The sequence below is a fragment of the Sporobolomyces koalae genome (assembly GCF_050403365.1).
Source record: "Sporobolomyces koalae JCM15063 DNA, S_koalae_JCM15063T_v1_ctg27, whole genome shotgun sequence".
NCBI lineage: Eukaryota > Fungi > Basidiomycota > Microbotryomycetes > Sporidiobolales > Sporidiobolaceae > Sporobolomyces > Sporobolomyces koalae.
The window spans coordinates 86,033-112,896 of NW_027481744.1; the positions used below are offsets into that span (position 1 = coordinate 86,033).

The 26,864-nt window shown below is 53.8% G+C and overlaps 9 protein-coding genes across 9 annotated transcripts; 3 read left to right on the forward strand and 6 right to left on the reverse strand.

Moving 5' to 3' along the window:
* Nucleotides 1-630: 630 nt before the first annotated feature.
* Nucleotides 631-3,289, reverse strand: JCM15063_004869 (GMC family oxidoreductase; the record flags this gene model as incomplete). The annotated part of the gene is made up of 12 exons (XM_076679800.1): nt 631-693; nt 756-891; nt 964-1,135; nt 1,207-1,279; nt 1,347-1,410; nt 1,481-1,676; nt 1,749-2,016; nt 2,078-2,229; nt 2,291-2,598; nt 2,668-2,725; nt 2,791-3,033; nt 3,118-3,289. The coding sequence occupies 12 exons, from the start codon at nt 3,287-3,289 to the stop codon at nt 631-633; spliced, it is 1,905 nt and encodes a 634-aa protein (XP_076533071.1).
* Nucleotides 3,290-3,918: 629 nt separating this feature from the next.
* SED5 (t-SNARE syntaxin) lies at nt 3,919-5,683 on the reverse strand (the record flags this gene model as incomplete). Its single annotated transcript, XM_076679801.1, has 8 exons — nt 3,919-3,969; nt 4,042-4,096; nt 4,176-4,348; nt 4,439-4,734; nt 4,862-4,940; nt 5,026-5,229; nt 5,307-5,353; nt 5,440-5,683. 8 exons carry the CDS (start codon nt 5,681-5,683, stop codon nt 3,919-3,921), a joined length of 1,149 nt encoding a protein of 382 aa, XP_076533072.1.
* An 837-nt stretch (nt 5,684-6,520) lies between these two features.
* On the reverse strand, nt 6,521-8,629 carry PSR2 (putative phosphatase; the record flags this gene model as incomplete). Its single annotated transcript, XM_076679802.1, has 5 exons — nt 6,521-6,677; nt 6,757-6,872; nt 6,939-7,099; nt 7,173-7,260; nt 7,328-8,629. 5 exons carry the CDS (start codon nt 8,627-8,629, stop codon nt 6,521-6,523), a joined length of 1,824 nt encoding a protein of 607 aa, XP_076533073.1.
* A 1,423-nt stretch (nt 8,630-10,052) lies between these two features.
* On the forward strand, nt 10,053-11,788 carry JCM15063_004872 (glycoside hydrolase family 18 protein; the record flags this gene model as incomplete). Its single annotated transcript, XM_076679803.1, has 8 exons — nt 10,053-10,275; nt 10,374-10,749; nt 10,818-10,879; nt 10,951-11,078; nt 11,146-11,172; nt 11,246-11,398; nt 11,480-11,653; nt 11,717-11,788. The coding sequence occupies 8 exons, from the start codon at nt 10,053-10,055 to the stop codon at nt 11,786-11,788; spliced, it is 1,215 nt and encodes a 404-aa protein (XP_076533074.1).
* A 348-nt stretch (nt 11,789-12,136) lies between these two features.
* JCM15063_004873 (uncharacterized protein) lies at nt 12,137-12,634 on the reverse strand (the record flags this gene model as incomplete). Its single annotated transcript, XM_076679804.1, has 3 exons — nt 12,137-12,202; nt 12,277-12,355; nt 12,522-12,634. The coding sequence occupies 3 exons, from the start codon at nt 12,632-12,634 to the stop codon at nt 12,137-12,139; spliced, it is 258 nt and encodes an 85-aa protein (XP_076533075.1).
* A 521-nt stretch (nt 12,635-13,155) lies between these two features.
* Nucleotides 13,156-16,796, forward strand: JCM15063_004874 (uncharacterized protein; the record flags this gene model as incomplete). The annotated part of the gene is made up of 3 exons (XM_076679805.1): nt 13,156-13,279; nt 13,563-14,180; nt 14,245-16,796. 3 exons carry the CDS (start codon nt 13,156-13,158, stop codon nt 16,794-16,796), a joined length of 3,294 nt encoding a protein of 1,097 aa, XP_076533076.1.
* A 142-nt stretch (nt 16,797-16,938) lies between these two features.
* JCM15063_004875 (chloride channel protein) lies at nt 16,939-21,070 on the reverse strand (the record flags this gene model as incomplete). The annotated part of the gene is made up of 18 exons (XM_076679806.1): nt 16,939-17,296; nt 17,401-17,465; nt 17,556-17,716; nt 17,803-17,910; nt 17,979-18,044; nt 18,109-18,232; nt 18,300-18,381; nt 18,450-18,548; nt 18,627-18,800; nt 18,897-19,114; nt 19,210-19,317; nt 19,400-19,477; nt 19,551-19,642; nt 19,709-19,823; nt 19,897-20,049; nt 20,132-20,331; nt 20,426-20,590; nt 20,767-21,070. The coding sequence occupies 18 exons, from the start codon at nt 21,068-21,070 to the stop codon at nt 16,939-16,941; spliced, it is 2,670 nt and encodes an 889-aa protein (XP_076533077.1).
* A 378-nt stretch (nt 21,071-21,448) lies between these two features.
* On the reverse strand, nt 21,449-25,076 carry NIC96 (linker nucleoporin NIC96; the record flags this gene model as incomplete). The annotated part of the gene is made up of 12 exons (XM_076679807.1): nt 21,449-21,514; nt 21,582-21,833; nt 21,927-22,418; nt 22,497-22,750; nt 22,834-22,957; nt 23,028-23,391; nt 23,482-23,645; nt 23,730-23,874; nt 23,934-24,133; nt 24,210-24,398; nt 24,474-24,822; nt 24,907-25,076. The coding sequence occupies 12 exons, from the start codon at nt 25,074-25,076 to the stop codon at nt 21,449-21,451; spliced, it is 2,769 nt and encodes a 922-aa protein (XP_076533078.1).
* A 136-nt stretch (nt 25,077-25,212) lies between these two features.
* Nucleotides 25,213-26,803, forward strand: JCM15063_004877 (carbon-nitrogen hydrolase family protein; the record flags this gene model as incomplete). The annotated part of the gene is made up of 7 exons (XM_076679808.1): nt 25,213-25,399; nt 25,481-25,799; nt 25,874-25,959; nt 26,026-26,216; nt 26,311-26,430; nt 26,533-26,586; nt 26,747-26,803. 7 exons carry the CDS (start codon nt 25,213-25,215, stop codon nt 26,801-26,803), a joined length of 1,014 nt encoding a protein of 337 aa, XP_076533079.1.
* Between the last annotated feature and the right edge of the window lie 61 nt (nt 26,804-26,864).

The following is a 26,864-nucleotide window of genomic DNA, read 5'->3' on the forward strand; positions in this document are numbered from 1 at the left end:
GCTGGGCTTTGCAAGTCTGCTGAAGAGGAGATCGAGAATGGGGTGAAGGATAGTGGGGCAAGTGCGTGGGGATGATGTCTTGCTCTCGATGCTCAGGAATGCTGTCTCTGAATTAGGGCGGGTATCTGGAGAAGAAAAGAGACCATTGGCCATGAATGGGCTCTTGCTCTGACCCTTGCGCTCTCGAGCCCCGCGAATCGGAAGCTCCGACAACGTTCCTTCTCATCCCAACTCATCCACAACACAAAGCACCTTTGTGGCCGACCCTATGCCTGGCGACAGCTAGACACCAGCACGGTGCGAGTGTTAACTTACACAAAGCCGATGATGCTTGGCTGACGAGAGAATCTAGTCAAATGGCTTCAGCTTTGTCGACTCTTCAACTGGACGCTGATTAAACGAGCCTTCCCTGGTCCTTGAACCGCCTCGCCTTACGAACTTTCTGAGCGTAATATACTGCTGGAGAGGATGCAAAGAGGACGCGGCAACAATGTACCGGGAGATAAAAAAGACGACCGAGTCCAAGTAAAGCCAAGAAGGTGGGGTATCCTACGAAAGGGGTAAAATGAGGCAAGTCTGCGTTAAATATCGGAACGACACGAAGAGACTGTCTATAGCGAGGTGGGATGCTCAAACGCGTTGTCGCATCAAGTCTGCCGCTTTCTCGGCAATCGCGTATGCGGTTGATTGCGGCTAGGATTCGGTCAAGGTCAGCAGTCCGTAGTATGCCTCAAAGACCATTGCAAAGAGCTCACATGAGTCGATACGTGGAGCGGCATGACCGAAAGGTCGACGATGCGGAGGTTCGCAGTGCCGTGCACGATCAAGTTTTCGTTGACAACTCCTTGATCGCTCCGAGCGCCAATTTTTGCGGTACCGATCGGGTGATATCTTTGAGCATGATCGGAATCGGTCATCAGTAACATTGGTGAGTGCAATGCTGAGCAAAGTGAAAGTCTTCACTCAGTTCGAACGGTTTGCTCGATCCAATCTGTAAGCTCTGCCTCGGACTGCACGTTCGGTCCGGGCTCCGCCTCTGACTCGATGTACTGCGAAAGAGCTTTCGTCTTGGCCAACTCGCGCAAAAATTGCGCTGCTCGCAACAGGTAAAACCGATCGATATCGACGTCGAGGTCTGTTCAGGGTTGCCACAATTTTCCATCTTTCGTCAGTTTGGAACTAGCTGGTGCAAAGGGAACAACGGACATCGAGGATCAATATTCGGGTACGCCTTGGGATCTTTCGATGCGATGTGGATCGATCCCCGGGAGAATGATTTCTGTTCAAAATGCCCACGTCCAGTCAGCAAGAGCTCTCAATACATAAAATTCGTTCTTCAAGCTGACCTGAGCACACGCAGCGAGGGAGAGGTATGGCACGTTGTCTTCGCCAGCAGCGTTTGCGCCGAAACTGCAACGCATTATTGGAGCGCTTTCAGTCGATGATCTTGCCAAACGATTGGGATATCGATGAGACTCACTAGACGTTGATTGCGAGGAATTCCATGACAGGGGACCCTTTCTCGACCTGTGCGATCTGCTGCTCGAGCTGAGCAATCGGAATGCCGCTCGAGCCTCGCAACTCGTTCATCAGCGCGATCGCTCGACTGTGATCGCTGGCATTCAGGAGTGTCTGTGAGTTGACGTATGCCAGAGTCGACAATTCTTGAGTGAGAACTGCAGGCAACGGAAGAGCCTTAGCGCAAATCCTCGTCCTTTGAAACTGAGCGATAGAGGATAGACACTCACTTCCCTTTCCGAGCGCCCATTCCGCGAGCGCAGCTCCAGCGAGGACCGGGTTCGCAGCGACCGCGTCGAGCGTCTTCATGCCAGGCTTGAGCTTCTCGACTACGACAATTGCCGGGTGGTCTTGCAAGTTCTCCCCAACTCCAGGCAAGTCGACGAGGGGCGGAATTCCTTTCGATCGCAGGAACGAGGCATCGCCAATACCCGAAAGTTCAAGCAGTTGAGGAGTTTGGATCGATCCGGCAGAAAGAACGACTTCTCGAGTCGCGGTCTTTCAGGGCAAGGAGCGTCAAGTTCTCATCTCGAGCGAGGTACCGCAGAGAGATGCTCACCGCTGTGAAAGTGAACCCGGTCGTCACGTTTGAGAAGGTGAACTCGACGCCGTTTGCTTTGAGCGTCTTGCCCTGAGTATCAAAGAGTACCCGAGTAGCCTGCATGCCTGGCAGGACGCACAGATTCGTCCTTTTGAGCCAAATGGGATCAACTGCGCGAGATGAGAGAGCATCAGCGAATCGAGTGCGAGCAAGAACAGAGCAATCACTTGCTGTAGGCAGTTTGAGAGGTCACTCGTCGTTCACTGATCAGTCCGCCTTTACTGATTGTTGACTGAGACCACGCGACCCCATCCATCTCTCCATTATTGAGATCACCCGCGACGCTGACTCCCATCTCCTGGATGCCTTCGTAGAACCCAGTGAATTGCTGCGAGACATAAGGAGAGAAGGAAACTTGGACAGGTCCGGAATTCCCGTGCATGCTGGCATCAAAGGTGGGTTTGACGCCTTGGTTGTTCTTGCCCGGTTTGGAGAACTTTTCACTCTTCTTGAAGTAGGGCAGAAGCGAGTTCCAGGTCCTAAAGTCGGACACACAGATGCATCGTCAGTGAAGGGCACTCGCCCTATTAACCTGCGAATAAGCATACCATCCTTTCGCGCCGAGTGAATCCCAGCTATCGTAATCTGACTTGTGACCTCGAGTCCCTGCAAGAAGAACGAAAACCATGAGAGAAGCTCGGACGTGTTTTTTTGTCAAATGATCAACTCACAAGCCATAAAGTTGAGGGCAGAGCTACCTCCGAGGATCTTGCCTCGAGGCCAGTACACCCGACGACCTTTCGCCTTCTCTTGCGGTTGAGTGTGAAATGCCCAGTCGATGTCAGATTCGAAAGTCGTGCCCGCCAGTCCTGGAACGAGCACTCCAGGCGTGAGAGGTTGGTACGTCCCAGCTTCGATCACGAGGACCGAGAACAAAGGTTCTTCAGAAAGTCGTGATGCAACCGCGAGACCAGCTACGATGACGAAACCAATGCATGTCAGGTCAACCTTTGCCGAGAACATCAGGACAAGCACTACTGAGAAGGAAATACACTGACAGGTTCCTCCTCCGACCACGATGTGAGTGAAACTTTGCTTAAGGACCTGCTGTACCAGGTCCTGGTTGCTTGTATCGATGCGACCAAAGTGAGGGAGCCGAAGGGCTGAGGATGTTGAAATCGAGCTGAGGAGCGCGCCGATGGCAACAAGGAAGGCTGTTGGAGTCTTCATCGCGAGTTGCGATGACCGAAAAACGAGTGACTAGGGGTGAGCCTCAAAGGAGTGCAAGAGCGCCAGCGGAAGGAGTCAGTTGTAAGAAAGAGAGAGGGAGAAAAGGAGTAACGCCGGAGTCGGGAGCGACTGCCGAAAGAGAGAAAGAGTCGCCAAAACTCCTATGGCACGCAGGAGCTCGAACATCCTGTGGCATTACGAGAAGTGCGATATAGTTTAGGGGGGAGACTAGCGCGGAGCGAGGCACGAATAGAACCTTTTCGATGTTCTGTGGCGAAATCCGAGCTCTCTTCTCCTGCTCCGAAAAAGTTCCGGCAAACTCGAGCCGAGGGAGGGTCTTTGTATCGACGCGAGGGAAGTCAATATGGCGCTGGCAGAGCGTCTCCTGCAGTCGAGAAACCCGGTTTCGTGCAGGACGCGCTTTCCGAAGATTGCCAGGGGGGTCGAACGAGGAGTCTCCCTATCACGTGCCGCTGAGGCACACTGAAGAGCCCAGTAGGGAAGATAACGGAATCGCCAGCGACAACCCAGACAGAAGAGCTCACCCGGCTAAACAAACGTCATATTCGTCCGCTCTCAGCCTCTCGCTCAATGAATGTACTATCGTAAGCCTGTTTGGGCGATCCTTTTCACGATACTAACACGAACACCAGGAAGAATATGATCAAGACTCCAAACACCTTTGGAGCGGGTGAACCAGCCGTTACGTCAGCATGTGGATTTCTGTGTGTTGAGCAGAGAACAAGACTTGCCTTGAGCATCAACCAACGATTCGAAGATACGCTTGCATAGTATCTCAGCAGTTCCCTGTGAAGCGCAAAAAAGAAAGCCATCTCAGCCCACCACGGAACCATGCGAGAGACTGTGTAAGGAAGAACTGTCTTACGATTGTGCACCGGTCACGTTCGCCGCGATGTCTTCAGTATCGGCATCGATTCTCGTAACTTGCTCTCCTTGTACCGCGACCATGTGCGCTAGTTGGGAAAAGATCTGACCCAGTTCAGCTACGGTCGATTCGATGGTTTCTATCGCCGTCGAGCGCGACGAAAGGTACTGATCCTACGAGCATACATCATTTGAACCATCAAGCATTAGCTCCTCGCAACAGGGGAGGAAGATCACAGGGAGAAAAGGGGGGGGAAGGCTTACGTCTCCTTGTTGTTGCGCCAATTCCATCTGCATGTACCCGCCTTCTGCCGCTCCCAACTGACTGTCTGTCGGAGCGCCGAAATCGAGCGCCAAGAAATCTCCTCCAGCAGCGTTCGCGGCAGCTTTGCCTTTGCCCTTGTCACCTCCTGCCACCGCGTTCGAAGTTTGCGGTCGATACAGGGGCGAGTCTGTGTAGGTCGCGGCGTAAGGGTGAGAAGATGTCGTGCCAGATGCAGGTGCAGGAAGTTCGTAAGGGGAACGAGATGGGTTCGAAGGAGTGGTACGAGCACGGAGGACTTTGTGTAAGTTCATCAGAATCAGGATTTCTCGAAAATCAGGGGGAAAGAGAGGAGAGAGTGCGGATTCGGCTACGAGGGAGAGGGGGACTGGGAGAGAGATATAAGGAGGACGAGGAATCCTTACCAGAGGGTGGCGCTGCCCGTGGATTTGCTGCACCTGAAAAAGTGAATTGTTCTGTCCGATCGCGCGAAGCTTTCATATTCTGAAAATGGAAGAGAAGCCAGGGGCGAGACTGAGCAAATCTGTCCGATCTGAGAATAGAAAAAAAGATTGCGAGCCAGCTTTACCTGAGTTCGGATTTCGAGAACGTCCTTGAACCCGATCGTCGTGTCGGCGAGCTTGGTTTGCAACATGGTCACGACGTTCTTGTTGTGTTCGCTCACTTGCTTGCTTCCGGCACCAGCGTTGAGGTTCGATTGCGTGAACGCCTGCAATTGTGCGATTTGCTGGTTCAACGCAGCAATGTCCTGCTTGATGATGTACGTTAATTCCTGGAAAACCCTCAGAGATCGTCAGCGTTCGATGCCTTTGTCAACCATCAAGGTAATCGAATGCGTTTCTGGCTCACGCTGATCTCGACAGGTCGGTCATCGAACAAAGTCTTGCGTTTCGCAACTGTGATCACGGATACACCAATTATTCTTTGTGCCATCAGTCTCGAGAGACTTGCAATCTCGCGGCAGAAGAAAAGAGTTGCTCACGTTGCGCCAGTTTCTCGAGTTTGCCCGTGGTTCCTTGAATGTCTTTACCAATCTTGGCTGCCATTCTCGCAAATTCACTCCTCTGACCCGTTTGTCCTTGTCCTCCTGCACCAGCAGACTTGTTCCTACTTGATTCTGGAGGCAACAGTTGTTGAGAAGCGGGTGCAGCTGACGAGATCCGAAACGCGGCGGATTCTACCGCCGAACGAAACTCGGACGTGCGGTCGAAGAAGGGTCTCGACATTGCTTGGATCTTGCGGTGGTTTTGGTTGGGGGATGTTCCGAGAGACGAGAGAAGGAGGGGTTCGGGCGAATGTCGGCGGGCGGGGGGGATGACGAGGAGGATTCCCGATCTTGCAGACTACGCGCGCTCAGAGTTGATGGGGAATTGAAAGCCTGCGATCACAAGGTCGAATACACGACGTGCTGTGTGACCAGGTCAAAGGGAGTGACGACGAAGTGTGTGCGAAGTGTTGATCCAACTCGCCGCGATCGTGTCGCCGGCGCGCGCGTTTCTCGGTTCTCGCATCTTTCGATTGTTCTCAAGTCTTGCTCAAGCTTGCCTGGAACGTGATGAGCGGTAAATGAACAATCGTATCGGACGCAATAATTCTCTTCGAGAGACAGAGGACAGGCAAGGTTGTATTCAGAGCAAAAGGAAGAGAGAGAGACACAAGGCGAGAGAAGACAAGAACTACACGACAGAGTAATAGCTTTCGAGAGGCGAGGAATTTTTCGGCAAGATCGAGAGAGAGTGTGAGAGAGTGAGAGAGAGTGAGAGGGAGAAGGATTGGAAAAAAGAGAAACGAAAAGACAAAGCAGTACGAGAGTAAGGGTATCGGCAAAAGGAGGAGAGACGATCACAAAAGGATCAAAGAGAGACACACACACACACAACGGGAAACAACTACCAAGGGGATTAGCGAGAGAGAGATGGGGAGGTAAAATACGGGGGACGACCCGCAGCGGAAACCATCGATGCGGCGACGGCGAACGGGGACCCCCGGCGGGTCAATAAACGAGAGCTGTCGAGAGCGCAAAAACCGGGTTGAGGCTGTTCTCCGTGCAAAACAGGCCGCGTCTAGATCTGCTTGAACGCGTCGTCGATTCCGTTCTCGAATGGCTGTTGCTGCTGTCCGAGGTGCTGATACAGCCCAGCATCGAGAACGCTTCGAACATCATCGACCGTCGAGAGGTCCGTCAAGAATGGCACGAGGTCCGTGAGCTCGGTGTCGTGCCTAATCAATTGCAAGGAACGCGCGGTCAGGCGTCATAATGTGCACACCAGGCTCAGCTCGGAGACGAGGGACAACGTACGGGTCGTTGAACCAACTCGAGATCGGCACGGCGTTGTTGACGTGGAATACGTATGAAGCGGGCGAGTTGTCGATGATGATACATTCTTCAATTGGTCGTCCGAGTTGTGACAGGTCCTGTTTTCAGCACGCCTGGCGTGTCAACCCACTACACGCTCGAGAAGAGAGGCAGAACCGGCTCACCTTGACATAGTTGCCCTTGTTGTTGTAGCAACTTTCACGGAATAGTCGGTGCTTGACAACGCGGTGAATGTCGAGTTGGTCGAGCACCGGGTCGGCATATTTTGAGAGCGAAGCCGTAAAGACGACAACTTCGTAAATCTCGCCCATCGCCTTGAGGAAGCCTGTGTTGTCGAGCGACAACCCTCGTCAGAAATTCGACTCGCAAATCGATCGAGAGAGTGTAAAGAGGCTTGCCGTCAACTCCTGGTCGTTTGATCACATAAACGTTGTGGAACTGGTTCTCAATCTCAACGGGAACCACGTAATCGGCTTGGTGAACCATCTGTTTGTTCGCACGCAACTCGAGGTCAATCTCGGTTTCTGGTGCGGTCCAGAGTTCGAAGGCTTACCTTGAAGCTCGAATGGACCAGAGTCTCGTCGAGATCGAGCACGAGGCACTTTCTTCCTTTCAGATCCGGACTCAACTCGTCGAGCAGAGGATGCGGCAATCCGTCTTCTCCGATCGGGATCCCAACTCCGCCTCTCGCGATCAGGCTCTGTTCCTCGTCTTCTTCCTCTTCCTCCGGGTAGTCATCGTCGTCTTCGTCGTCTTCACTGCCATCTTCCGAAGTCTCGGAATCCCCGTTCGTACCCGCGAGGAGGATGCCTCCCTGTCGCGCGCCTGGTTCCGGGACTGACGTGATGATACCGTCGGTACCGCTTCCAGTGTGAGGGTGTTTCCCGCTCTTTCTCCTTCGCGACTTGGGTGCCACTGCAGGCGGCGATGTGAGCAACGCGGCTTGGCCCGGCGGTACCACTGCGCCGGAAGTGACTCCTTCAGTTTCTTCTCGGGGGAGCGTGACGCCCTGGGGCGAGGGTGAAGCGGCCGGGGGCGGAGCAGCGATCGGGGTCGAAGGAGACGCAGCGGCGAGAGGTTCAGTCGTAGGTGCACTGATGGCCTTCTCGGGATCAATGGGTGCTGGCGACGAGACGAGCGGGCCCGATTTCTCGTCGGTGGTTGTACTGTCACGGGTTTGTACCGCGGAATCCGGTTGGGCAACTTTCTCGCTCTCCTTCTTGACTGCCGGGGTCGTATTCGCAGTCGTTGACGACGCTGGAGCATTGGGTCGTTTCTGCGCGTTGGCGACATCGTGCGAGTCGTCGTGGCCGGAATCCGAGACGCATGGCACACAGGCCAACAGGAACGCGAACGGTCCTTTCCGCTTCTTCTTGGTCGGCTTCGATCCGGTCACAGCTCTCGACGACGTTGAAGGTCCGGCACGAGCAGATGCGGGAGCGGTCGAGGGGGAAGGCTTCGAGTCTCTCGCAGTGGGAGCGGAGGTCGAGGGCGAGGCGGCGGCGGCAGCGGCGGTCACCCGCGCGGGTTTCGGATCGGTGCCTACAGCAGCGCTATCGGTGGCAGCTGCAGCAGTCGTGTTCGACTCGACTCCGTTCGAGGTCGCCGATGCAGGAAGTTGTGGGTTTAACCGACTCGGATCCGTCTCGGCCAGTTGCGCCGATTCCTGACCACCCGTAGAGTCTACTGGTGCGCCCAGTGCGCCCGGAACGCCCTCGGCGACGTCCACCGCGGTCGAGTCTTGCCCTGTGACGGACGCAGAGGTGCTCGGCCGCTGGGCCGCTTTCGGTGGGCGGACCGGTCTGTCGTTCGAGACGCTGCTCGTCGAGGCGTCTAGCGCCTGAGGTTCGGCCATTCTAGGTGCGTAAGACTGGTTCACAGAGACGGGCTCGCGTCAGGGTCGAAATTTTGAGCGAGTGGAGCAGGATGTAAGCAGATGAACGAGTGGAGAGTGGGGAGCAAAACAAGCAGGCGAGAGGCACCTGGGAACGCGCGAAACTCACAGCGTGTGCACTAGCAGCGTTCTGTGTGGGTCACTCTGGCGAAAGGAGCTGACTGTGAGTCTCAAGGTGACCTGCGAGGGTCAAGGCGCGGCGGATAACGCTGGGCAAGCACGAGGCCAGGGGCCAGTGCCGGTTGGCAACTCGGGAGGGCTCGAGGCGACGGATGAGGCAGATCACGCAGCAAGTCTCGACTCGCTGGATGAACTACGAGCTGTACAGGTGGTAAGGACGGTCGAGGTCGTGCGATGGCGAGAGGCCAGTCGGTCGGCGGCCGGCTGCGCGCGCGTTTATTCACCGCTCGCTTGTCGCTCAACCTTCTCCGATCGCCTTGCTAGTCATGCACGAGGGCTTGGCTATGCTTCCCGAACAGTGTCGCTAGTATCGCTCACTCGATCCCACTGATCCGCATCTTAACACCCTGACAGGCTACTCAGCTGATCTGATGGCTCGCTAGCGATGGCAGCCACGCGCTGCAGCTTGCAGCTCGTCTACAGCCCATCAGTGAAGGTATGTTCAGCCGCCAGCCGTCAGCCGAATGAGAGTGCTGGCATGTGCGTGCTGGTTGGCCAGCTGGGACCTGGCCAGGGTTTCAGCGGTGTCGTACACGCGCTCAAAGCGCAACCATATAACAGTGCCCTACCGCGAGCTGTAGCGCTTGAAGAAATCCACGAAGGCATGTTGCCTCAATCGATACTGTCTGTGAACACCTTCAAAAATGGAAGCGACGACGGAATCTGCAGTTGCATCGTCGCTTCTCAAGGTCCCTATGCCAGCTTTGCTGATAGTCACTTGCAGAGTCCTGCAGGTACTGGCCACGAGCGTTGCGTGGCAAAGAAACTTGCAGATCGCATGCCTTCTCAGCCCCTTTGTAGTAGCGCACATACCTTTTCGCTCTAACCGATTCTCTGTCCCGTTTGCAAACTTGTCGGCTAGACCCTGGTTCTAGGTACTGCGCAAATCCGCGAGACAAGTACACAAACCTGGGCGCGCGAACCCCTGACGGACAAACGACCTGAGGCCTGAGTGCCCAAGCGCACAAGCATTCCGCTTTTCTTGATTCTGCCTGCGAGGCGGTTCCCTACGCTCTCGCTCGACTCTCCTCCATCTTCCAACACCACTCTTGTGCGCGTCCAAGGTGAGTACAAAACTGCATGACTTTCGGAATGTTTCATTCAACTTTTGCAAGATCCGCAGCCCGCGCCGGTTCGTTGATCGCTGCACCGCCGACGTTGCCGTTTTCCTGTTCTTCTCTCGTGCACTCTCTCTGTCGCGGGCATGTTCGGCAGGTCACTACTCGTCACTCTCGTGACGACCATTACGCTCGTTACCGCCTCTTCATCGCCTCACCGCCTCGGCTCGTCGGCTCACAGCTCTGTCCTCGCTCGTCGCGCATCAACATGCCCACCCAAGCTCATGGCCCAGTACTACCCTGCCTGGACCAACGCGCAAACTGCCCAACAGATTGACTGGGCGAGAGCCGACGTCGCGTTCTACTTTGGTACGCATGTTGATTGATGCAGGTTCTCCTGGCTTGTTATGTTCTCGCGACTTGGGAACATCTCTTTTCGCATACTGATTCGAACGCCTCACCTCTAGCATCTCCAACGACTTCCAACGGCCTTGCTCTACCAGTTGGATCGACTCTCGATGGCCTCTACAAGTTTGTCGCCTCTGCCAAAGCTGCTGGCAAACGACCAGGACTCACGATCGGAGGGTGGGAGGGATCGCAATATTTCTCAAACCTCGTAGCAACTTCTGCGAACCGACAAAAGTTTGCCAACACGGTCAAGACTTGGGTCACGCAGTATGGATTCACGTCGGTCAGTTTCGATTGGGAGTTTATCGGAAAGCAAGGCAATGGGAACAATGTCGTCAGACCTGCCGATGCGTCGAACTTGACCAAGTTCTTCGCAACGCTGAGGGCGACGCTGGGGAACGCAATCCTCCTATCGGCAGACGTCCCGGCTCGCGGGTCAGTCTCGCCCTGCGCCCCTTTTTCTAGACTCCTGGGCGGTGGCTGAGATGCTCCTCGGATGATAGGATCAATGGACCAGACGGCAAGATCCTCAAGGACATTGCCAAATTCGCGCAAAACCTCGACTGTCAGTCGATTCTTACGCGGTGCTTCCTTCACCTATTCTGTCTGCAGAAGCTGACGAGAACGTCCTTCTAGATGTTGCGCTCATGACGTACGACTTTTACGGATCTTGGAGTACCACAACCGGCGCACATTCGGCGCTGTACAAATGTAACGCAGGATCTTGGTCGGTCGATGATAGTGTAGAGTCCTACATTGCTGCTGTAAGTCGCCTTTGGTGACTTCCTCCAAACTTGTGGAACTGATTTCAAACGTATTCGCACTGTGCAGGGGGTTCCCGCTTGTAAACTCCTCCTGGTGAACAAAGATCCATCTCGCCCTCTCGGGTCCCGGTTCGGTCTCCTGATTTTTCTGTATTTTTGCTATACAGGGCGTTCCCGGCTATTCGCACCGCTTCAAGACTGTAAACAAGAAGCTTGCGACGACAACTTACAACGGTGTTTCGACCATTTCGTTCCAACCGCTCGCAAGCCCAGGCATTGAAGACTTGACTCCGACGACGAAAGAACTAATCTCTCAAAAGGTTCGGTCACTGCTCTGTCTCTCCCCTCGAAAAAAAAAAACGGTTGAGCTCAAAGCGAATGCCCCCAATCTCTCGATTTAGGTTTTGAGCACCGATCTTTCAAAAGGTCTCAATGGTTACGCTCGTTCGTTCGACAAGTGCACGCAAACTCCGGTCCTGTTCAACAAGGATTCTCAAATCTTCATCACGTACGAAGACGCGACGAGTTTCCAGTCCAAGGGCAACTATGCCAAACAGAAAGGGTTGGCCGGAGTTGTGAGTTTTTCAATATGATCCAAAAAGAACTCACACTAACGCGATGCTGAAATTTGATGACAGGTCGTGTACGATTCGACTGGACCTACTCCAGCAATGTTCAACGCGCTCGCTACCGGGTTAGGTCACGCTTGAGAACTCGAACTACTGCCTTTTACTCCTTCTCCATTTGATTCCTCTGTTCGACGACCCATACCTCGACAAAGTTCCATACCCTTGATGTTCATGATTCCATTCCACGAGGCTATATGAGATTGCTCTCGCCTACCCCGTTTTGATCGCGATTCCTAGGCTCTATTTCGTCTTTCTCGCTTTTTCTGTTTTATTCATTCATTCTTTGCTTTTACAATGAACAGTACATGTTTACTGGCCACGACTACAGAGACCGGGAGAGACAACTTGTGTATCACATCTACATGGTCGAGATTGCACCATCTGGTTCTGTTACAAACGACAAGTCAAGAGGGATTTAACGTTCCAATCCTAGGCGTGTAAAGCAACAATGGGGGAAGAAAGAAACTTGCCGACATATTTGACTCCAGGGTGTTGCTAACAATCAAGAAACCGCGTCAATGAGAGAGAACAATCGGGATCAAAAGGTTCCGGGAGAGAGAGAGCCTCACTTCAAACTCTTTCTTGAGGTCTTCCGACATGGTTCCGGCAAACCCTCTCATGATCTTGGAAGTGTAACGATGCTTGACCCTGTACAGAGGAAGAAACAGATGCGAAGAGCAGGGGGGTTCAGTCTATTGCGGGCGCCACCTTTTCGGGATCTGGGGTGGGTAATGACGACGCTCGCCCGCCCTGCTACAGCAAAATCGAAACCTCGGACCAGGCGGGACTTTGCTTGTGTAGACAATGAACTCACTCTCCACCTGATTGTTCAAGTTTCGAACAACATTCACTGATGTGATCGTCTGACGCTTCAGCTTCTTCAGGTTTCTTGAACACGACGATGTACGAGTTGAGCGAAGACGACATGCTGGACGAGGTTGCAGTCAAAGTGTAGATGCGGCGTAGAAGGAGGAACGCCAAGGTGGGAATGGGCGTGGAGATAAGGGGAGAAGAGGCAGACGGCGCGTGGGGCACGGATGTTGAGAAACAATGACGCTGACGACGGGTTCCCTCCAGTCCAGTCTTCGCTTGGAACTTATTAGTCTTTGCTTGAGTATTTGCTCAAAGGTCTCTTGATACGACTACTAGAATATTTACAGGGTCAGCGATGTATGCACAGGCCAGACATGCTGAATCCGCGGAGATGGTCTCGGTGAAATTTTCCGTTTAACATGAAAGTACCCGGCAGACCCAGGTGACAATATTGTGACACCTCTGTATAGCTAGAGTACAGTCGAGCGAAATTTCGCCCGAGGCGATCGCAGAACTCTGGTAGCCGCAACGCTACTTCGGGCGAGCAAGTTGGCCTTCACCGACGCATCGGAACGACAACAACCAGAGCGAGGGCGTACCGAAGCCTAGTCTCTTTCAGTCGCCCCCTCATCTGTATGAGTTACACGCCGCTCCTGGTAGGAGCGACGGCCGGGGCATTTGGCTGGACGGTGCGAACTAAGGATGGGTGGACCGACTGGTGGTCCGGTTGGGCCATCGCTGCAGCACTGTGCTTCCTTGGTGAGTCCAGCTTCCTGTTCCAGCCTCGAACCGCCCACCTCGGTGTCGCTGTCACGCGACGCAAGCACATCTCGACTTGAAACCCGGCGATGGAAACCGCACTTTGATCGCCTCGTTTCGAGCTCGCTGCAGATGCACCGGAAGCTGTGTGGATTGTTCTTGTCGAGCAGTGTGTCCTAGACGCGCCCAGTGTGTCGGAAGAGGTCGCGTGCCGCTAGTGTCGCATTCTTCGGGCTCGATCATGCACACCGCTAACCTCGAGTTGCTGCGTCTCCTTCGGCAGCGTATTTGACCAACCCGAACCCGACATCGTTCCGCACGCATGTGACTTCACTCTCGTTCCACACGCATCTCCAGAGACTGTCGTCGGCGACTCCGACTCGGTCAACTTCTTCGGTCTCGAACAACGCGCCAACTGCGTCCGGGTCGAACTCGTCCGCTGCTACGTTGACTACCGGCACGCAGAATCAGAAACGAAAGGCGGGCGCGAAGAACCCGCCAGCGTCGGGGAACGGTCTCTCGCCCAAAGATTCGCTCAAAGGCTCATCGCATGTCTTGTCGTTCTCGAACCGGATCAGCCTCGCGATCAGGACTCCATCGTACAAGTTCACGTCGTACCACCTGTTCAGTACCGTCTATGTACCGTCGACTCGATCTGAAACCTCGACCACCACGCCGGCTTTGCCTTTCCCTCGACGACCGTCCCCAGCGACCTCAGTTGCCCCGTTTCGCAATACCGAACTCAACGCTCTCTTGGGTCTCGGCGGCGAGTTGTGGCTCGGAGTGTTTGGCAGGTGGTACGCGCTGAAATGGTGGGAAGGCGAAGAAATCGAACAGGAAGAGCGCAGGGGCAGGCTTGAACAAGGCGTGAGGGAAATGAACGTACAGGATGACGCCAAGGGTGAGCATACCTCTTCTTGGGCTCTCTTGCAGATGCAGCGATTTACCCTTTCTGAATGCCGCAGATCCTCGCGCAGCTTCGTCTTCAACTCCGCATGTCTCGTCTCCGCTCACCCAGACCGCTCGAAACAGTCTCCCTGCATCACCTCGAGGAGGTGCCGATTCTTCAACTCCTCCACAGTCACCTTCCTCAGCTTCGTCCTCGAATCCAACTTCTCGTTCAGTTTCTGTCAGCAAACGCATCTTCCGCGCCGGACAACGTCGCAGCAGCCCCACGTCGCTCACTCGACTCAAGAACAAAGCAGAGACGGCCGCACGCGAGAGAGACGAAGCCGAACGGATCAACCTCGAGTCGAACTCGGTTACTACTGGAGGACCCGGCAACGCACGACCCGAATCGAACCTCGCTCCGCCCGTCAATTACGAGTCTTTGCTATCGAGGGACCCGAGTGGTGCACCACCAGACCCGGTCCTGGTCGAACTGCAACTGCAACTCGAGGAGCTCAGGTCGCAAACGACCGAGAGCGAGAAACGGTTGCAGGAAGAGCTCGAGGTGTTGCGGGGCAAAAAGAAGGACGAGGACGCGTTCCGAGCTGAACTCAAAATGAAAACGAAAGGTCTCGAGGAAGCGAAACGGGCAGCCGATCTCAGCAGAACCGAAGCCGAGAAGGAGCTCAACGAGCGCAAAAGTGTCGTCAAAGATGTACAGAAACGGGTCGAACGATTGCGAGCCGAAATCAGCAAACTCGAAAAGAAGGAATTGGAGCAGGTCGAGAGGAAGGAGAAGAAGAAGCGCGAACGCAAGGAAAGGGAGAAGAAACTTGCCGAGGATGTCGTCAAAAAGAAGGAGGAGCTTAAGGAGCGCGAGAAAGGTCTCGAAGAGGTGTCACAAAAAGTCAACGAGATGGAGAAGAAGCTCGACGTCAGGAGGGCGCTGCTCGCGACGAGGCGCGGCGAACTCGCGCAACTCGCGGGCATCGTCGCTGCCCGCAATGGCCTCGGAGGTCCTCCTCCTATGTATGCTGCGCCAGCTCCGCCGATGCCTCCGCAACCGACAACGGCTACTTTTGGTGGAGTCGGCGCTGTCGCCAACGCTTTCGCCGTGCCGTTCGGGCATGGTGCTTACGGACGTCGCAACTATCCTTATGTACACCCCTTGTCTGCTACTTCTTCGCGCCCGACCAGCATTCGCTCCGGTCACTACGATCCTCACACCGGCACCTTCCAGTCTGCGCCGTCTTCGCCCACCCTGTCTCACCCCGTCTCGCCTCTCGATGATCCGTCGTTGTACGCCCAGAACGCCGCTCAAGCCGATCAAGATGGCGGGTGGCCCTCTTCGTACCCTGTAGCGACGTCGGCCAGCAGCGCATCAACTCTGCCCCAGACTGGCTTCCTCGAACATCGTCTCCAGCATCGAGCCACAATCTCGGAAGATGGACCAGCGCACTTTTCGCCTTTCGATCTCGACTCCGCGAATGTTCCGTCGAAGCAAGGTGACGACAAGCCGCGCGCGCTCGCACTTCCGATGCAGTATCTCGATTCGGGTCTCCTGGCCGGTTCGCAGTCTCCCGGCGCGGATGGACCTCTCAGTCCAATGACTCCTCATCAGACGAGCTTGATCCCGACTCAATTGTTCAACATGCTCGACGACGATGACAACGACGACTTTGTCATGCCAGACTCGCCAACTTTGAGGAGTCACTTTGGTTCGATGAGTGATTGGCAAGGTCTCGGGCTCGATGTGCCAAGAATGACAAATGCGGCCGTATCAGGCACGAGGCGATCTTCGGCAGAGGAAGAGTCCAAGGAAGAGCTTCCGGCAGTCAAGGAGGAGATGCAGGAGGACGAATTTCACGAAGCACAGGAAGGTGCCGAGGTGGAAACTGCTGCGGACCCTGGCGAGCGATCTCAGTCGTCCCTCGTCACGCTGCGGCCCGATCTCTTCTCGGTCAAGGGGACATACTCTGCGACCACCTCGCCGCTCAGTCCCCCGCCTGGTTCCACCTTTGGTCCTTGGGACAACACGACACCCTCGTCGTCGCCCGCGATCGCTTCGATGCCTCCTCCGGCTTTCGAGAGCGTTGGCGTGATTGGCTCGAACATCCTGCACCGACTGTCGCCCTCTCAAGACTACACCGATGACCTTCCTCGTGCTGGACTCTCGCTCAACCCTGACGCTAAAGCGTTTGCGTTCCCGTTCCTCCAGCAGCATTACCGCACGGCATCGGTCCCTTCGCCTGTCGTAGCCCCTTCGATCGTCGGTACGGGCTCGGTCAGGAACGGTCGCTCTTCGTCGACAGTCACCTCGTCTAGCGGTGCAAACGGCGGCACGAGTCCAGCCCTGCCCTCTCCCACTACGGCTGCCTACCCTTTCCCGATTTCGCCTCCGGCCAAATCGCGCATGGAGTTTGCCAACTCGACGACAGGTCCTCTCTCGGCCCGCTTCACTCCGCCGTTCGATTGGCCTCGATCGACCAGTTCCCCCAAGGTCTCGGCTGCTTCCACGCCGAGTGGCAGCCCTGTCGCGGCGAGTAACGGTGCTAATGGAGGTAACGGAAATACCGGGTTCAACCCGTTCGATGAGGAGGATTCGCTTCTCGGGCCGTTGAAGCAGTAGATCCAATCTCTCCCTCTCCTTCCTTCTCTATCGCACTTTTGCCTATTCCCCGCAATCAAGAGACTCTTGTCGCGCGTCATGACCTCTAGTAAAGACGAATTGAGCAGAGAGAGAGCGAATTTCGTTTCTGTTTCCACAGGGTCTACCCTTTCCGGCGTGATCTATCGTCATCGTCTTGCTCCCCTGGACCGATACCCCATCCTGGATCTTCATGCTCGTCATACGCTCCAACCCCTACGTAGTTGCCCATCCTCAACGTCTCGGGACTTGCCGGAATCTCTCGACCGGTAACCTTCTCGGCAATCCATCGCTTGACATCCTTGACCCACAATCTCAATTCGTTGAGAGTCGCTTCGAGTTCTTCTGCACCTCCATTGTCTCCGAGACTACTCGAAGCTGTTGACGAAGAGTGTTCGTGCGCAAGAGTGTATTTGAGACAATCTTTGACCGATACGAGTCCGACGAGAGTACCGAATTTTTCAATCAGGATCACTCGAGGTCTAGGAATTAACGATTCATACGAGGTTCTCCCGGTGTCAGTCAAAAAGTTCGTGTGTGTATCCCAAGACGAGGCTAACGTAAAGGAAGAGGAAAACGGGCATACCCCATGCGACGGAAGAGCTCCATCACGAACTCGAGAGGCTGTTTTGGTGATACGGTCAATGGCGTCTGTTTGCACCAAAGAAATGGTATCGGAGCTTTCATAAGCACGTGATGTTTTTTTTCCGTTTCGATGCGGTAGAATGTCAAGCGACTTGCCTGATTCACAAACGACGTGAAATCGACGAAGCCCTCTTCTCCGCCGTTCCATTCGTCAGGGTGATCCCGATTAATCTCGGTCGTCGACGAGAAGCCAGCCTGTTCGGGACAGAACAGACAAGGAGCGTCTGGCGGAATGAGGTGCGAGTCTTGAGCTCGTTCTGTTTCCGAAGAACAGGGCAGTAACACTCATCAGCTTTCGAGTCCAGCGCACATCGCGACGCGGAAAAAGGAAACAACGAAATACCTATCGCGATTTTGAGATCTTTCCTCGAAATGTCACCCAATAGAGTGAGGTCTTTCGAGCTTTTCACCACAGGGAAGCCTTGATATTTCGTCGTTCCGAGCAAGCGCTCTTTCCGAAACAAACAACGTCGTCAGCACTGTTCTCCTAAATCAATATTTTGCCTCGGCTTGACCTACGAAGTTGGTCAAGGGTCATTCCCTTTGAAGGTAAATACACGAGATCTTTGCGCATGACAGAAGCAACTAAGTAAACGATCCTTTAGGATCAGTACTCTGGGTCATTAGAGAGTGTTTCAACGAAACTTGCCCGAAACTCCGAAAGCGTGATCATCGTTCTCTAGGAGTGGGTATCCATTAAATTTGATCATCTGATCTGCAATGCCTCCTTTGCCGAATTGATCGCTGACAGCTTTCGTGACCATGACCACGATCTAGCGTAAAACAGAATCAGTCGAGAACCTCCATGGAGAGCGCCAAGTTCTCGGGTGAAACGCTCACCATGGTCGGCAGGATGTAGGTCAGGGCACCGGTTAGTTCAAACATGATCACCACGACGGTCACTGTGATCCTTGTGATTCCCCTAGTGCTCCTCTTGCCATCAGCCGGTTTGAAAGCTTGAGAATTCTGACGAGCCGAGTTGGGACTCACGCCAAGCCAGCAGCTGCTCCAAGGAATGCGTAGGTTCCCGGCGTGATACAAGGTTTCTCGGGGTCACACCCAGCAAACATACTCCAAGTTGGATGCGCTCTATGATCACGAGAATATCGTTTTGAACACTCCCGATTCGAAGGGTGAGAACAATGAGAGGGAAGAAAAGGCACTAACCGGTACAACGCCTTGACGAGAATGCCAACCATCCTACCGAATGTCGCGCCCACCGCCATCGACGGCACAAAGATACCTGCTGGCACTTTGCATCCATACGAGATGACCACCAGACACGTGCGAAGGAAGGTTGCGAGTAGGAGTGAGTTGACCATCCTCCATTGAGCCCAAGTCCTGCGAGCGAGAACCCCAAACGATCAGTTCATGACCGTCAACGGGTCGGAAAAAGGGGTGACGGCGAGGGCCTGTCACACAAGGTCAAAGACTGACTGGCACAAGTTTTCGTAATCTCCACCACCTTCGCATTCTCTGAACAAAACGTCCAACATTTCGTTCATATCGATTCGAAGGAACTTGTTGACGAATCCGACGGAAGCGGTCAGGGTTGCCAAAATGACCGCTTCTGAGATCGCTGATGACCCTAGATGTTTGCGGCGAAACGCTGCGACTTGCAAATTGTACTTGATGACGAACGCGCCATACAGCCCCTGTTTGACAACGCAGTGACAACATCGAGGAACTGTCAGGCGTTGATGAAATAGCGAGATCGAGAAAGAAGTGAGGAGAAAATCGTAAAGCGTACGCCAAACACGCCGATGAGGATGAAAAAGCCGAGTTCGAAGAAATGCCAATCCCGATCGTACTGCACTTGGAAAAGCACGAGTTTGCCGGTCCGGAATGGATTCATCGCCTGGGTACGAGAACGTACTGAAAGAACTCAGCTGGTGTCATCCTTGCTTTCTGATTGGGCTGTAAACGCGAGACAAACGTACAGATAGCACCACGTTGGCGACCAAAGCGCAGAAAAAGCTCCTCCACATCGTTTTGACTGGCCAATTGATCGTCATTTCCTATCGAACATTTGCAGTTCAGTCCCATGATCCGCTCGCAAAGAAAGAATAAGAAAAGCGATGGTCTGCTCACTTCGAGAGAGAACAAGACTCCACCGATGGGACTGCCGAACGCGACTGCGACTCCCGCTGCAGAGGCTGCCGTGACAATCTCGCGCATCTTGACTGTAGTAGTGACATACAGGATGAGAGTCTGGCGATGGGACTAGATAAACGAGAATGGGACAGTACCTTGACTACGCTTGAACCTGCTGAAAGAGCTCGCGACGACATGTCCGATTGCACTTGCAACATGAACGGAAGGACCTTCTTTGCCTACCGAAAGTCCCGAAGCGATTGCTATCGGCTGTCCCCAAGTCCAAAGCTCAAATAAGTTACAGCCTTCCCGTAGAAGCAGGGTTCAGGAGGGAGTGTATTACGAGTGTGAGAGCTTTGACCGCCATCGTTTCGAAAGAGAGGAACCCTCGAATGAAGAACCCCGACAAGATGCACTTGATCTCGGAGATTCCCGAACCCGCGGCGTAGGGTGCAAACGATTTGACGACGAAGGCGCAAGAGAATGCAAAGAATGCCTGGGAGAGGAAGCAAAAGGGGTCATCAGACTCAAGCTGGGGGAAAAAAGGGAAGCTTGAAGAGGGAATTTCTGGGACGCACCGCAACAAAGACGTACATGCCCCATTGAATCGCAGCGAACGAAGTCCAAGGTTTCCAGTCCTCGCACAACTCATCTTCAATTTCCCAGCAGCAAAACTTGTGGTTCAGGTACCAGCCTTGACTGCAGTACCCGAGTTTGAGATCCGACAACCAAGTCGTCAGGATCGAGGACAGAGCTGCCTGTAGTCCAATCGCCGCACCTGACGCGGTATCTCAGAATCATCAGTCCTCAATGAGTACTCTGAGCATATCGAAAAGGGCAGTCTTTGGGAACTGGTGAAAGGCGAGACTCACCGACGAGACTAACGACGAACCAACTCATGCCGCCCTCGACGATCCTCCACATGATGGCACTCATACTCTGACCAATTGTCCTCGTCGCGGTTTCTGCTTCGTACCGCCGTCGTGAGCGCTCCATGAGCGTGTCCTGTACCCAATCTGTCGTCGTAAAATCCTCATCTGCGCGCAAAATGATCCCAAATTCGATTCTTAATTCATCAGCTCAGGCTCGCATCTTGTCGTGACGGGAGGTTAATTATGTCATCTGTATAGAAAGCCGCCCCTATGCTCGTCTCCTTTTCCCATACTCTCCCCCCACATTCGGTCATTCGAAGTGGTGTAGAGGGAAAGCTTACAGCGTTTCGTTTCAGCCGAGATCGGATCGACCTGACTCGTTCTCCGATCGTGTCCAGGTCGACTCCTTGTCCGAGGGTCGACGGTATCGAAGTACCAATCTCGTTCGACACTGTACCCTCCAGTTCCACCAATACTCGTGACTGAAACTCTTCGATCCCGCGCCGACGACGAGTAGTTGTTGCTGTCTTTCGCTTTCGTGTGACCTCTTGCAGGTGGTGTACGTGCTGGAGGTTGAGAAGGACTCGAAGAGATGGAGAATGTCGACAACGAGGGAGGAACGACGGGTGTAGGTGGATCGTTCATTCCTACTGAGACCCCTTGCTATCCCAGTTCCGCCGGGGAACGCCAAGGCTAGCTCAAGTCGACTCTTTGGTTGGGCTCGGTCGAAAGATTCGCGAAACTTGGATCAACTCGAGAACCGCGTACGACGATCGTAATGCGCAACCCCGATACAGCTTTCGCGTGAGCACAACGAGCAGTTGAAGCAGTCGGATCGAGAGCCGGTGATTGAAAGTTGGGCGAGTCGAGAGCTGAGCAATCGATTGTCCGAGAGCGCGCCGCAACGCAGCGCAAGTCAGACACGCACCGACTGCTCCGAATATCGGTCTCACTGTCTCTCGTTGAACCTCTTGTAGTCATCTAGAGCAAAGCAAAACGGCTCTATTGTTTTAAACGTGCTGCCTAGTGCAAGAATACGTCCAGTCTCGTCAATTGTGAATACGTTTCGCTCGTCAACCTGTACCTCAACTGTCAAAGCATACCAAACAAGGATCAGTACAAGATTCATACAGAGACAATAGAGAGAGAGACTGACCATTCCGGCAAACATCATCAAGCTCCTACCTTTGCTCCTCAACTCGATCATCTTGTGTTGTCGACTCTGGTCTCCTCCAAACGGCGAGTCTTTCAACTGTTGGTGCAGTTTGTACAGGATCGTCATCGTTGTCAACAGGATGATGTCGAGGTTGCGAACGATCGTGTCGTCGAGATCTTTCAGGTCTTCCGAAGCTCGAATGATCGTGACGAGATCCGAAGACAGTGGCAGTAACGACGTCGACTCGATAGTCTGTCCACCAGAAACAGCGGGAAACAATCATCAGTACTGGTCCCTCGGGAAGGAAAACATTTCATCAAAAAAATGGAGGAAAAAGGAACTGACTTGGAGAGCTTGTTCAAACTTGGATTGTTCGTACGCAATCATGGCTTCTTTGAGCCTCATCAACACTTGACACGTCTCCCTCCGTTTCCTCCCGACTCGACTCGACATGGACGTGCTGCGATCATAGTGTTCCAAGATGCTCTTGGCAATCTGCGTGACGTCCTGTCCTGCTCCTCCCATTGCCGCCGTCATTCCGATCGTACCTCGAGACGAATCTCCTCCTCCTCGAGTTCCAAAGTACGCGTTGCCATCCAGAGATCCTCCCGTCTCGTTGACGATCGATCCTGAAGGTTTCGACAACGAGTTGGACAACTCGAGGTTCAGGACCGCAATCACGGCATCGTACTCTTCGGCAAGGTTGTACAAGAGGACCGCTTCGCTGAAGCGTTGTTCCGTGTCGGCACGTTGGGCCGCCGATTTGACGATCGAGAGTAGGTACGTGCGCGCGTCGGGCAAATGCAACAGTTTGAGATCCTTCTCAATCTCGCCAGGCTGTTGGTTTTTCCAAAGCGAAAATGGTGCAAGATTAGGGTCACTTTTCTTCGGTGCAAAGGAGAGAGGAAAGCGTACGATTTTTGTGCCATCGTTCCTGACGTCTCCCAACAAGGCACTGTACTGTCTCGTCTCCATGACCAACTCTCGTACGTACTCGTGCGCGAGTTCGACTTGTTCGCGACCTCGGTCTCCCGGGAGGTCCGCGTTGAGACAGATCAAGTACAAGTACTGCAACGCTTCGAGTGCGTCCGTGTGCACGAACGAACGAGTGTAGCGGTGAATCAATCTCGAGAACGACAATGCCGGAGTTGAACTCGAACCGTCCACAACTGCAAAGATTCACCGACCCAACAAAAAAGATCAGTTTCTGACTGACAGGTAAGAGGGTTTTTATCGATCGCGAAGAGCTTACGTAGCTCGACATCAGCCACCTTTGAGCGAGCAGGGACTCTCAACAATCCATAATACTCGAGCGCGATGGCGTAGTGTACCGCATCGGCTTGGTACTGCCCATGTTGCTGCAAGAACGCGATAGCCTGACAACGTGACATGACAGAAACACGTCAGGAACTTCCCGTAGGGGACGAGGAGGGGGAAAAACTGTACGAGTTCGAATTGTCCCGAGATCAACAAGACTTGGAAGTACAACAAGGGTCGGTTGCCTTTGGGGTCGAAATGACTCTCTCCAAACTTGCGCAACACGGTCGCGAGTTCTTGCGACCCGTATTGCTCAAACGCTCCTTCCTGTTGTCGAGTGTCGTTCGTTCCTCCTTCTTCCCGAATCAGGGACAGTTGGAACCACAACCAGTCTTCAGTCGTTTGCGTCACGCCAGCAACGTTGCGACGGTTCAGTTCGACTCGACCGATCAGTTTGTACAATGCCTGTTTGTACGGGTCTGAAGACGAAGACGTGTATCGGATGCGCTGGTTGTATTCGGCGAGGAATCGATCTCGTAGCAATTTCGGCAATCTGTTTCCCTCCGAGCGAAAGCTGTCAGTCCAATTGTCGCGTCTAAACACGGACACTATCTCGAGAGAGGAGGAAGAAAGGTTTCCGTACCGGCGATCGGGGCTATCAAGCCACGCCTTGAAGTAGGCAACGAAACTTTTCTCGAGTCCTTCGATCGCTCTCTCGTTTTCGATTGCAAACTCGAGCGCTTCCTTCGAGTGTCCTGCTCGAAGCAAATAGTAGATTCGAGCCCAAATCGGGGTGCTGTTGGCAATCTGAGGATGGGGAAAGCGTGATAAAAAGGTCAGGATCACCCATCGGCTCGTACGAGATTCGGGGAAAGAGTAGCCTTGACTTGCCTCGAGGGAAGAGTTGGACCAGTTGCCATTCTTGAGGTACTTGACGTTCAGGAACGCACGGATCTTGTTCTGGATCGAAGGGATTCCTCCCAAGTTGGCTTCGGTCGGTCGACTCGCGAGAGTCTTTTCGACATGGTTCATGAATCTGGAAAGAAGAATTTTGTTTCAGTCTGGGAGACAAACGCGAGAAGAGAGACGACTGACTGTTCTTCGAGGTAGTTCTTGCCTCCCGCCGTGATCGTTCTCCGCAGTTCACCCGCTTCCGACGAGTTGTCCTGGTTCAGGTACGCGGTCGCGTAGCAGCGTTCTTGCAACGCTTTTCGTTGGAATTCTCCGTTGAGGACATCGCGTTCCTGTACGAGGTGAGCCAACAAGCGCCAAGTCTCGGTAGTTTGGCTTGATTTCTGTTGATCAAATGTCTCCAAGGTCAGTTTCTCAGATTGTCGACAAGCGATGCTTATTTTTCGTGACTCGACGCACAGTATCTTGCGATGACGAGGTCGAGGGAGAGACGGAAGCTTCTCCAAGTGCCGACACGAGCCCAAACGCGTAGCCCTCGCGTCGGAACTGGTTTAGGCGACGAATGACAAGATCGTATCGCATCATTTTGGAATGCATCTGAAGCGAGCTCGCACCTCCGGATGTCGAAGGGGCTGCCAAAGCAGGATTCTAGTCGGGGGCCAACATGACGAGTCAAAATCGCCTGGGCTTTGACAGCAGCGGAGAGAGTCCAAGATGACGTACGCCTCGTTCAAACGCGAGCTTCTTGCGAGCGGGGGTGCCATCGTTCGAAGACGAGGGCGGATGAGCGGCGAGATGGTGTCGACCGAGTTCCTCGAACAGGGTGTCCTTCTGTTTCTCCCACGCCGCTCGACTCTGGTTCGCGAGTCTGCGGTAAAAGTCTTGCTGAGTGTGACGCCTGCCTTCCTCGATCGCACTGATGATGGTCTGCTCGTGAGTGTGTTTGAGGTAACCTTCGATGTCGGTGTCGGACAGGGGCAGGAGCGGTTCGAACGTGACCGAGGGGTTGAGCGTGTTGATGTGACTCGAGAGCTGGTCGGCATTGACTCCTCCACTCGCGAGGATGTAGGCGCTGTAGAGGAATGAATCGAGTTGATCAACATTGACCACGCGAGACTCGAAATCGCTCTGCTCTGCGGTCTGAATCGGTACTCACGCGTTGCCAGAATGAGCAGAAGGGTCTTTGAGCGACCTGCCTGCGATCTTGCGCGACTGGGACTCGATCTGGTCGAGCCCGAGTTGAATCGAAGGCAGCTCGTGGTGACCGTCGACATGCGACTGCTGGAGCCGCTGCGATTGCTCCAACAAGGAAGCGAGCGACGCCATGTAGCTTGCAAGAGGTGTACAAGTGGTGAGACCGAGCGGGAATCAGGTGGAGAGCCTTGCAACTTGCAGCCGACCTGTAGCCGCTCCTTTCCACTCTTCTCCCCACACTCTCCCTTTTCCGGAGTATTCCTCGACGATGCCTCGAGTTGCGATCGTACAATTCTCACCCGAGTCGCCCAAGACTCGATTGACCCATGCGCACGATGCTGCGGACCAAGCCGACATGAATCACGCGCGCAACCTCTCTCGCGCTCACCAATTCGTCCGAGACGCGAAAGCTCAAGGTGCCGAACTCGTGTGCTTCCCCGAATACTTTCTCTCGGGTGAGTCGAGAGAAACCCAAAAAAAATTAAAAGACCACACTCCGCGGGAATCCCTGACCACACCAAGCTCGTTCTTTTAAGGCGTCGTCGCTGAAGAACCACACTGGAACTTGTCTCAGTACCCAGACAGTCATTCACACTTGCATGACAACCATCCCAACATTCAAGACTCGCCCCCATCGACCACGACGCACTGGCTGACCACCTTCCAAGACCTCGCACGAGAGCTCGACATCGACATTGCAGTCGGCACGATCGTCGAACGACAGGTCGACGACGAGACGGGCAAAGAAGTCACCGTCACGGTCGATGGACAGGAACGTATGGTGCTCAACAATGTCGCGTACTATGTCGACCACAAGGGCGAGATCCTCGGTCGATACGTCAAGCGCAACCTGTGGCAAGTCCGACATACCTGAAGAATGTTGTTTGCTTGCATTCGTCCTGAATCGTTTGTGATATTCGGAAGAACAGGTGGCCCGAGAAGGACTACCTCACGAGGGGCGAGGAAGAACACAAAGTTTTCGATACCAGATTCGGCAGGACCTCGTTCCTGATCTGCAAGTTTACACCTCTCGTATGCTCCCTATCATGGACGAAAACGCTCATCACAAGAACTTGCACAGGTTGGGATCTCGCTCATGGAGATTCCTTCACTCCCCTACTCGAACAAAAAGTCGACTTGATCATTTGTCCGACATACTGGACCAACACGGATGGAGGCCCTGATGCCAAGAAATGGGCAAACGATACTGAGAAGAAATGGCTCGAGAGTCTGATCGTCAGTAGAGCGTTTGAGAACGAGTGTGCCATCATTGTCAGTTTTTCCTTTTCTTGCCCCCCTTTCTTCTCTCTCGGTCTGGATTCGCTGAATCTCATCTTGATCGCCATTCTCAATCCGAAACCAACAGTTCGTCAACGTTGGTAGCGATCGAGGCAAAGACGAAAATGACTTCGACACTGTGAACCCAGAGGAACGAATTGGCTGCAGTGCAGTGTGCTTGCCATTCCTTGGAAGGATTGGTGGTACCGTGAGCAAATCCTTCCATCTCCCCCCTTTTGTCTCCCCAAGACCGCGTACTGTTTCTCCTTTTCTGATCCTACTCTTTTTGTTTTTTTGCCCCGAGAGACAGAAATCTGCCGAAGAGGAATTGGTCGTTCTCGATATGAACCTCGATGTTTTGGCCGTGAGTATCCTCATGGAATTTCCTCTTGATTCGCGAGCTTTCCGGGAGCACGTACTCGACCGGGATTCTCGATAGCTGACAATTGGAATGTTTTGGTCTTTTCCTCCTTTTTCCCTCCCTCTCATTTACTCCGTCGATTTCTCGATACGGCGGTTGACAGGACGCACGTGCAGTTTACGGTATGCGAAAAGGACTCATGGAGCGGAAACAATGGTAAAAAATGTAAAATTGTTATTCCGGAACACCACGAATTTGAACCGGATCGAGAGACAGACAGC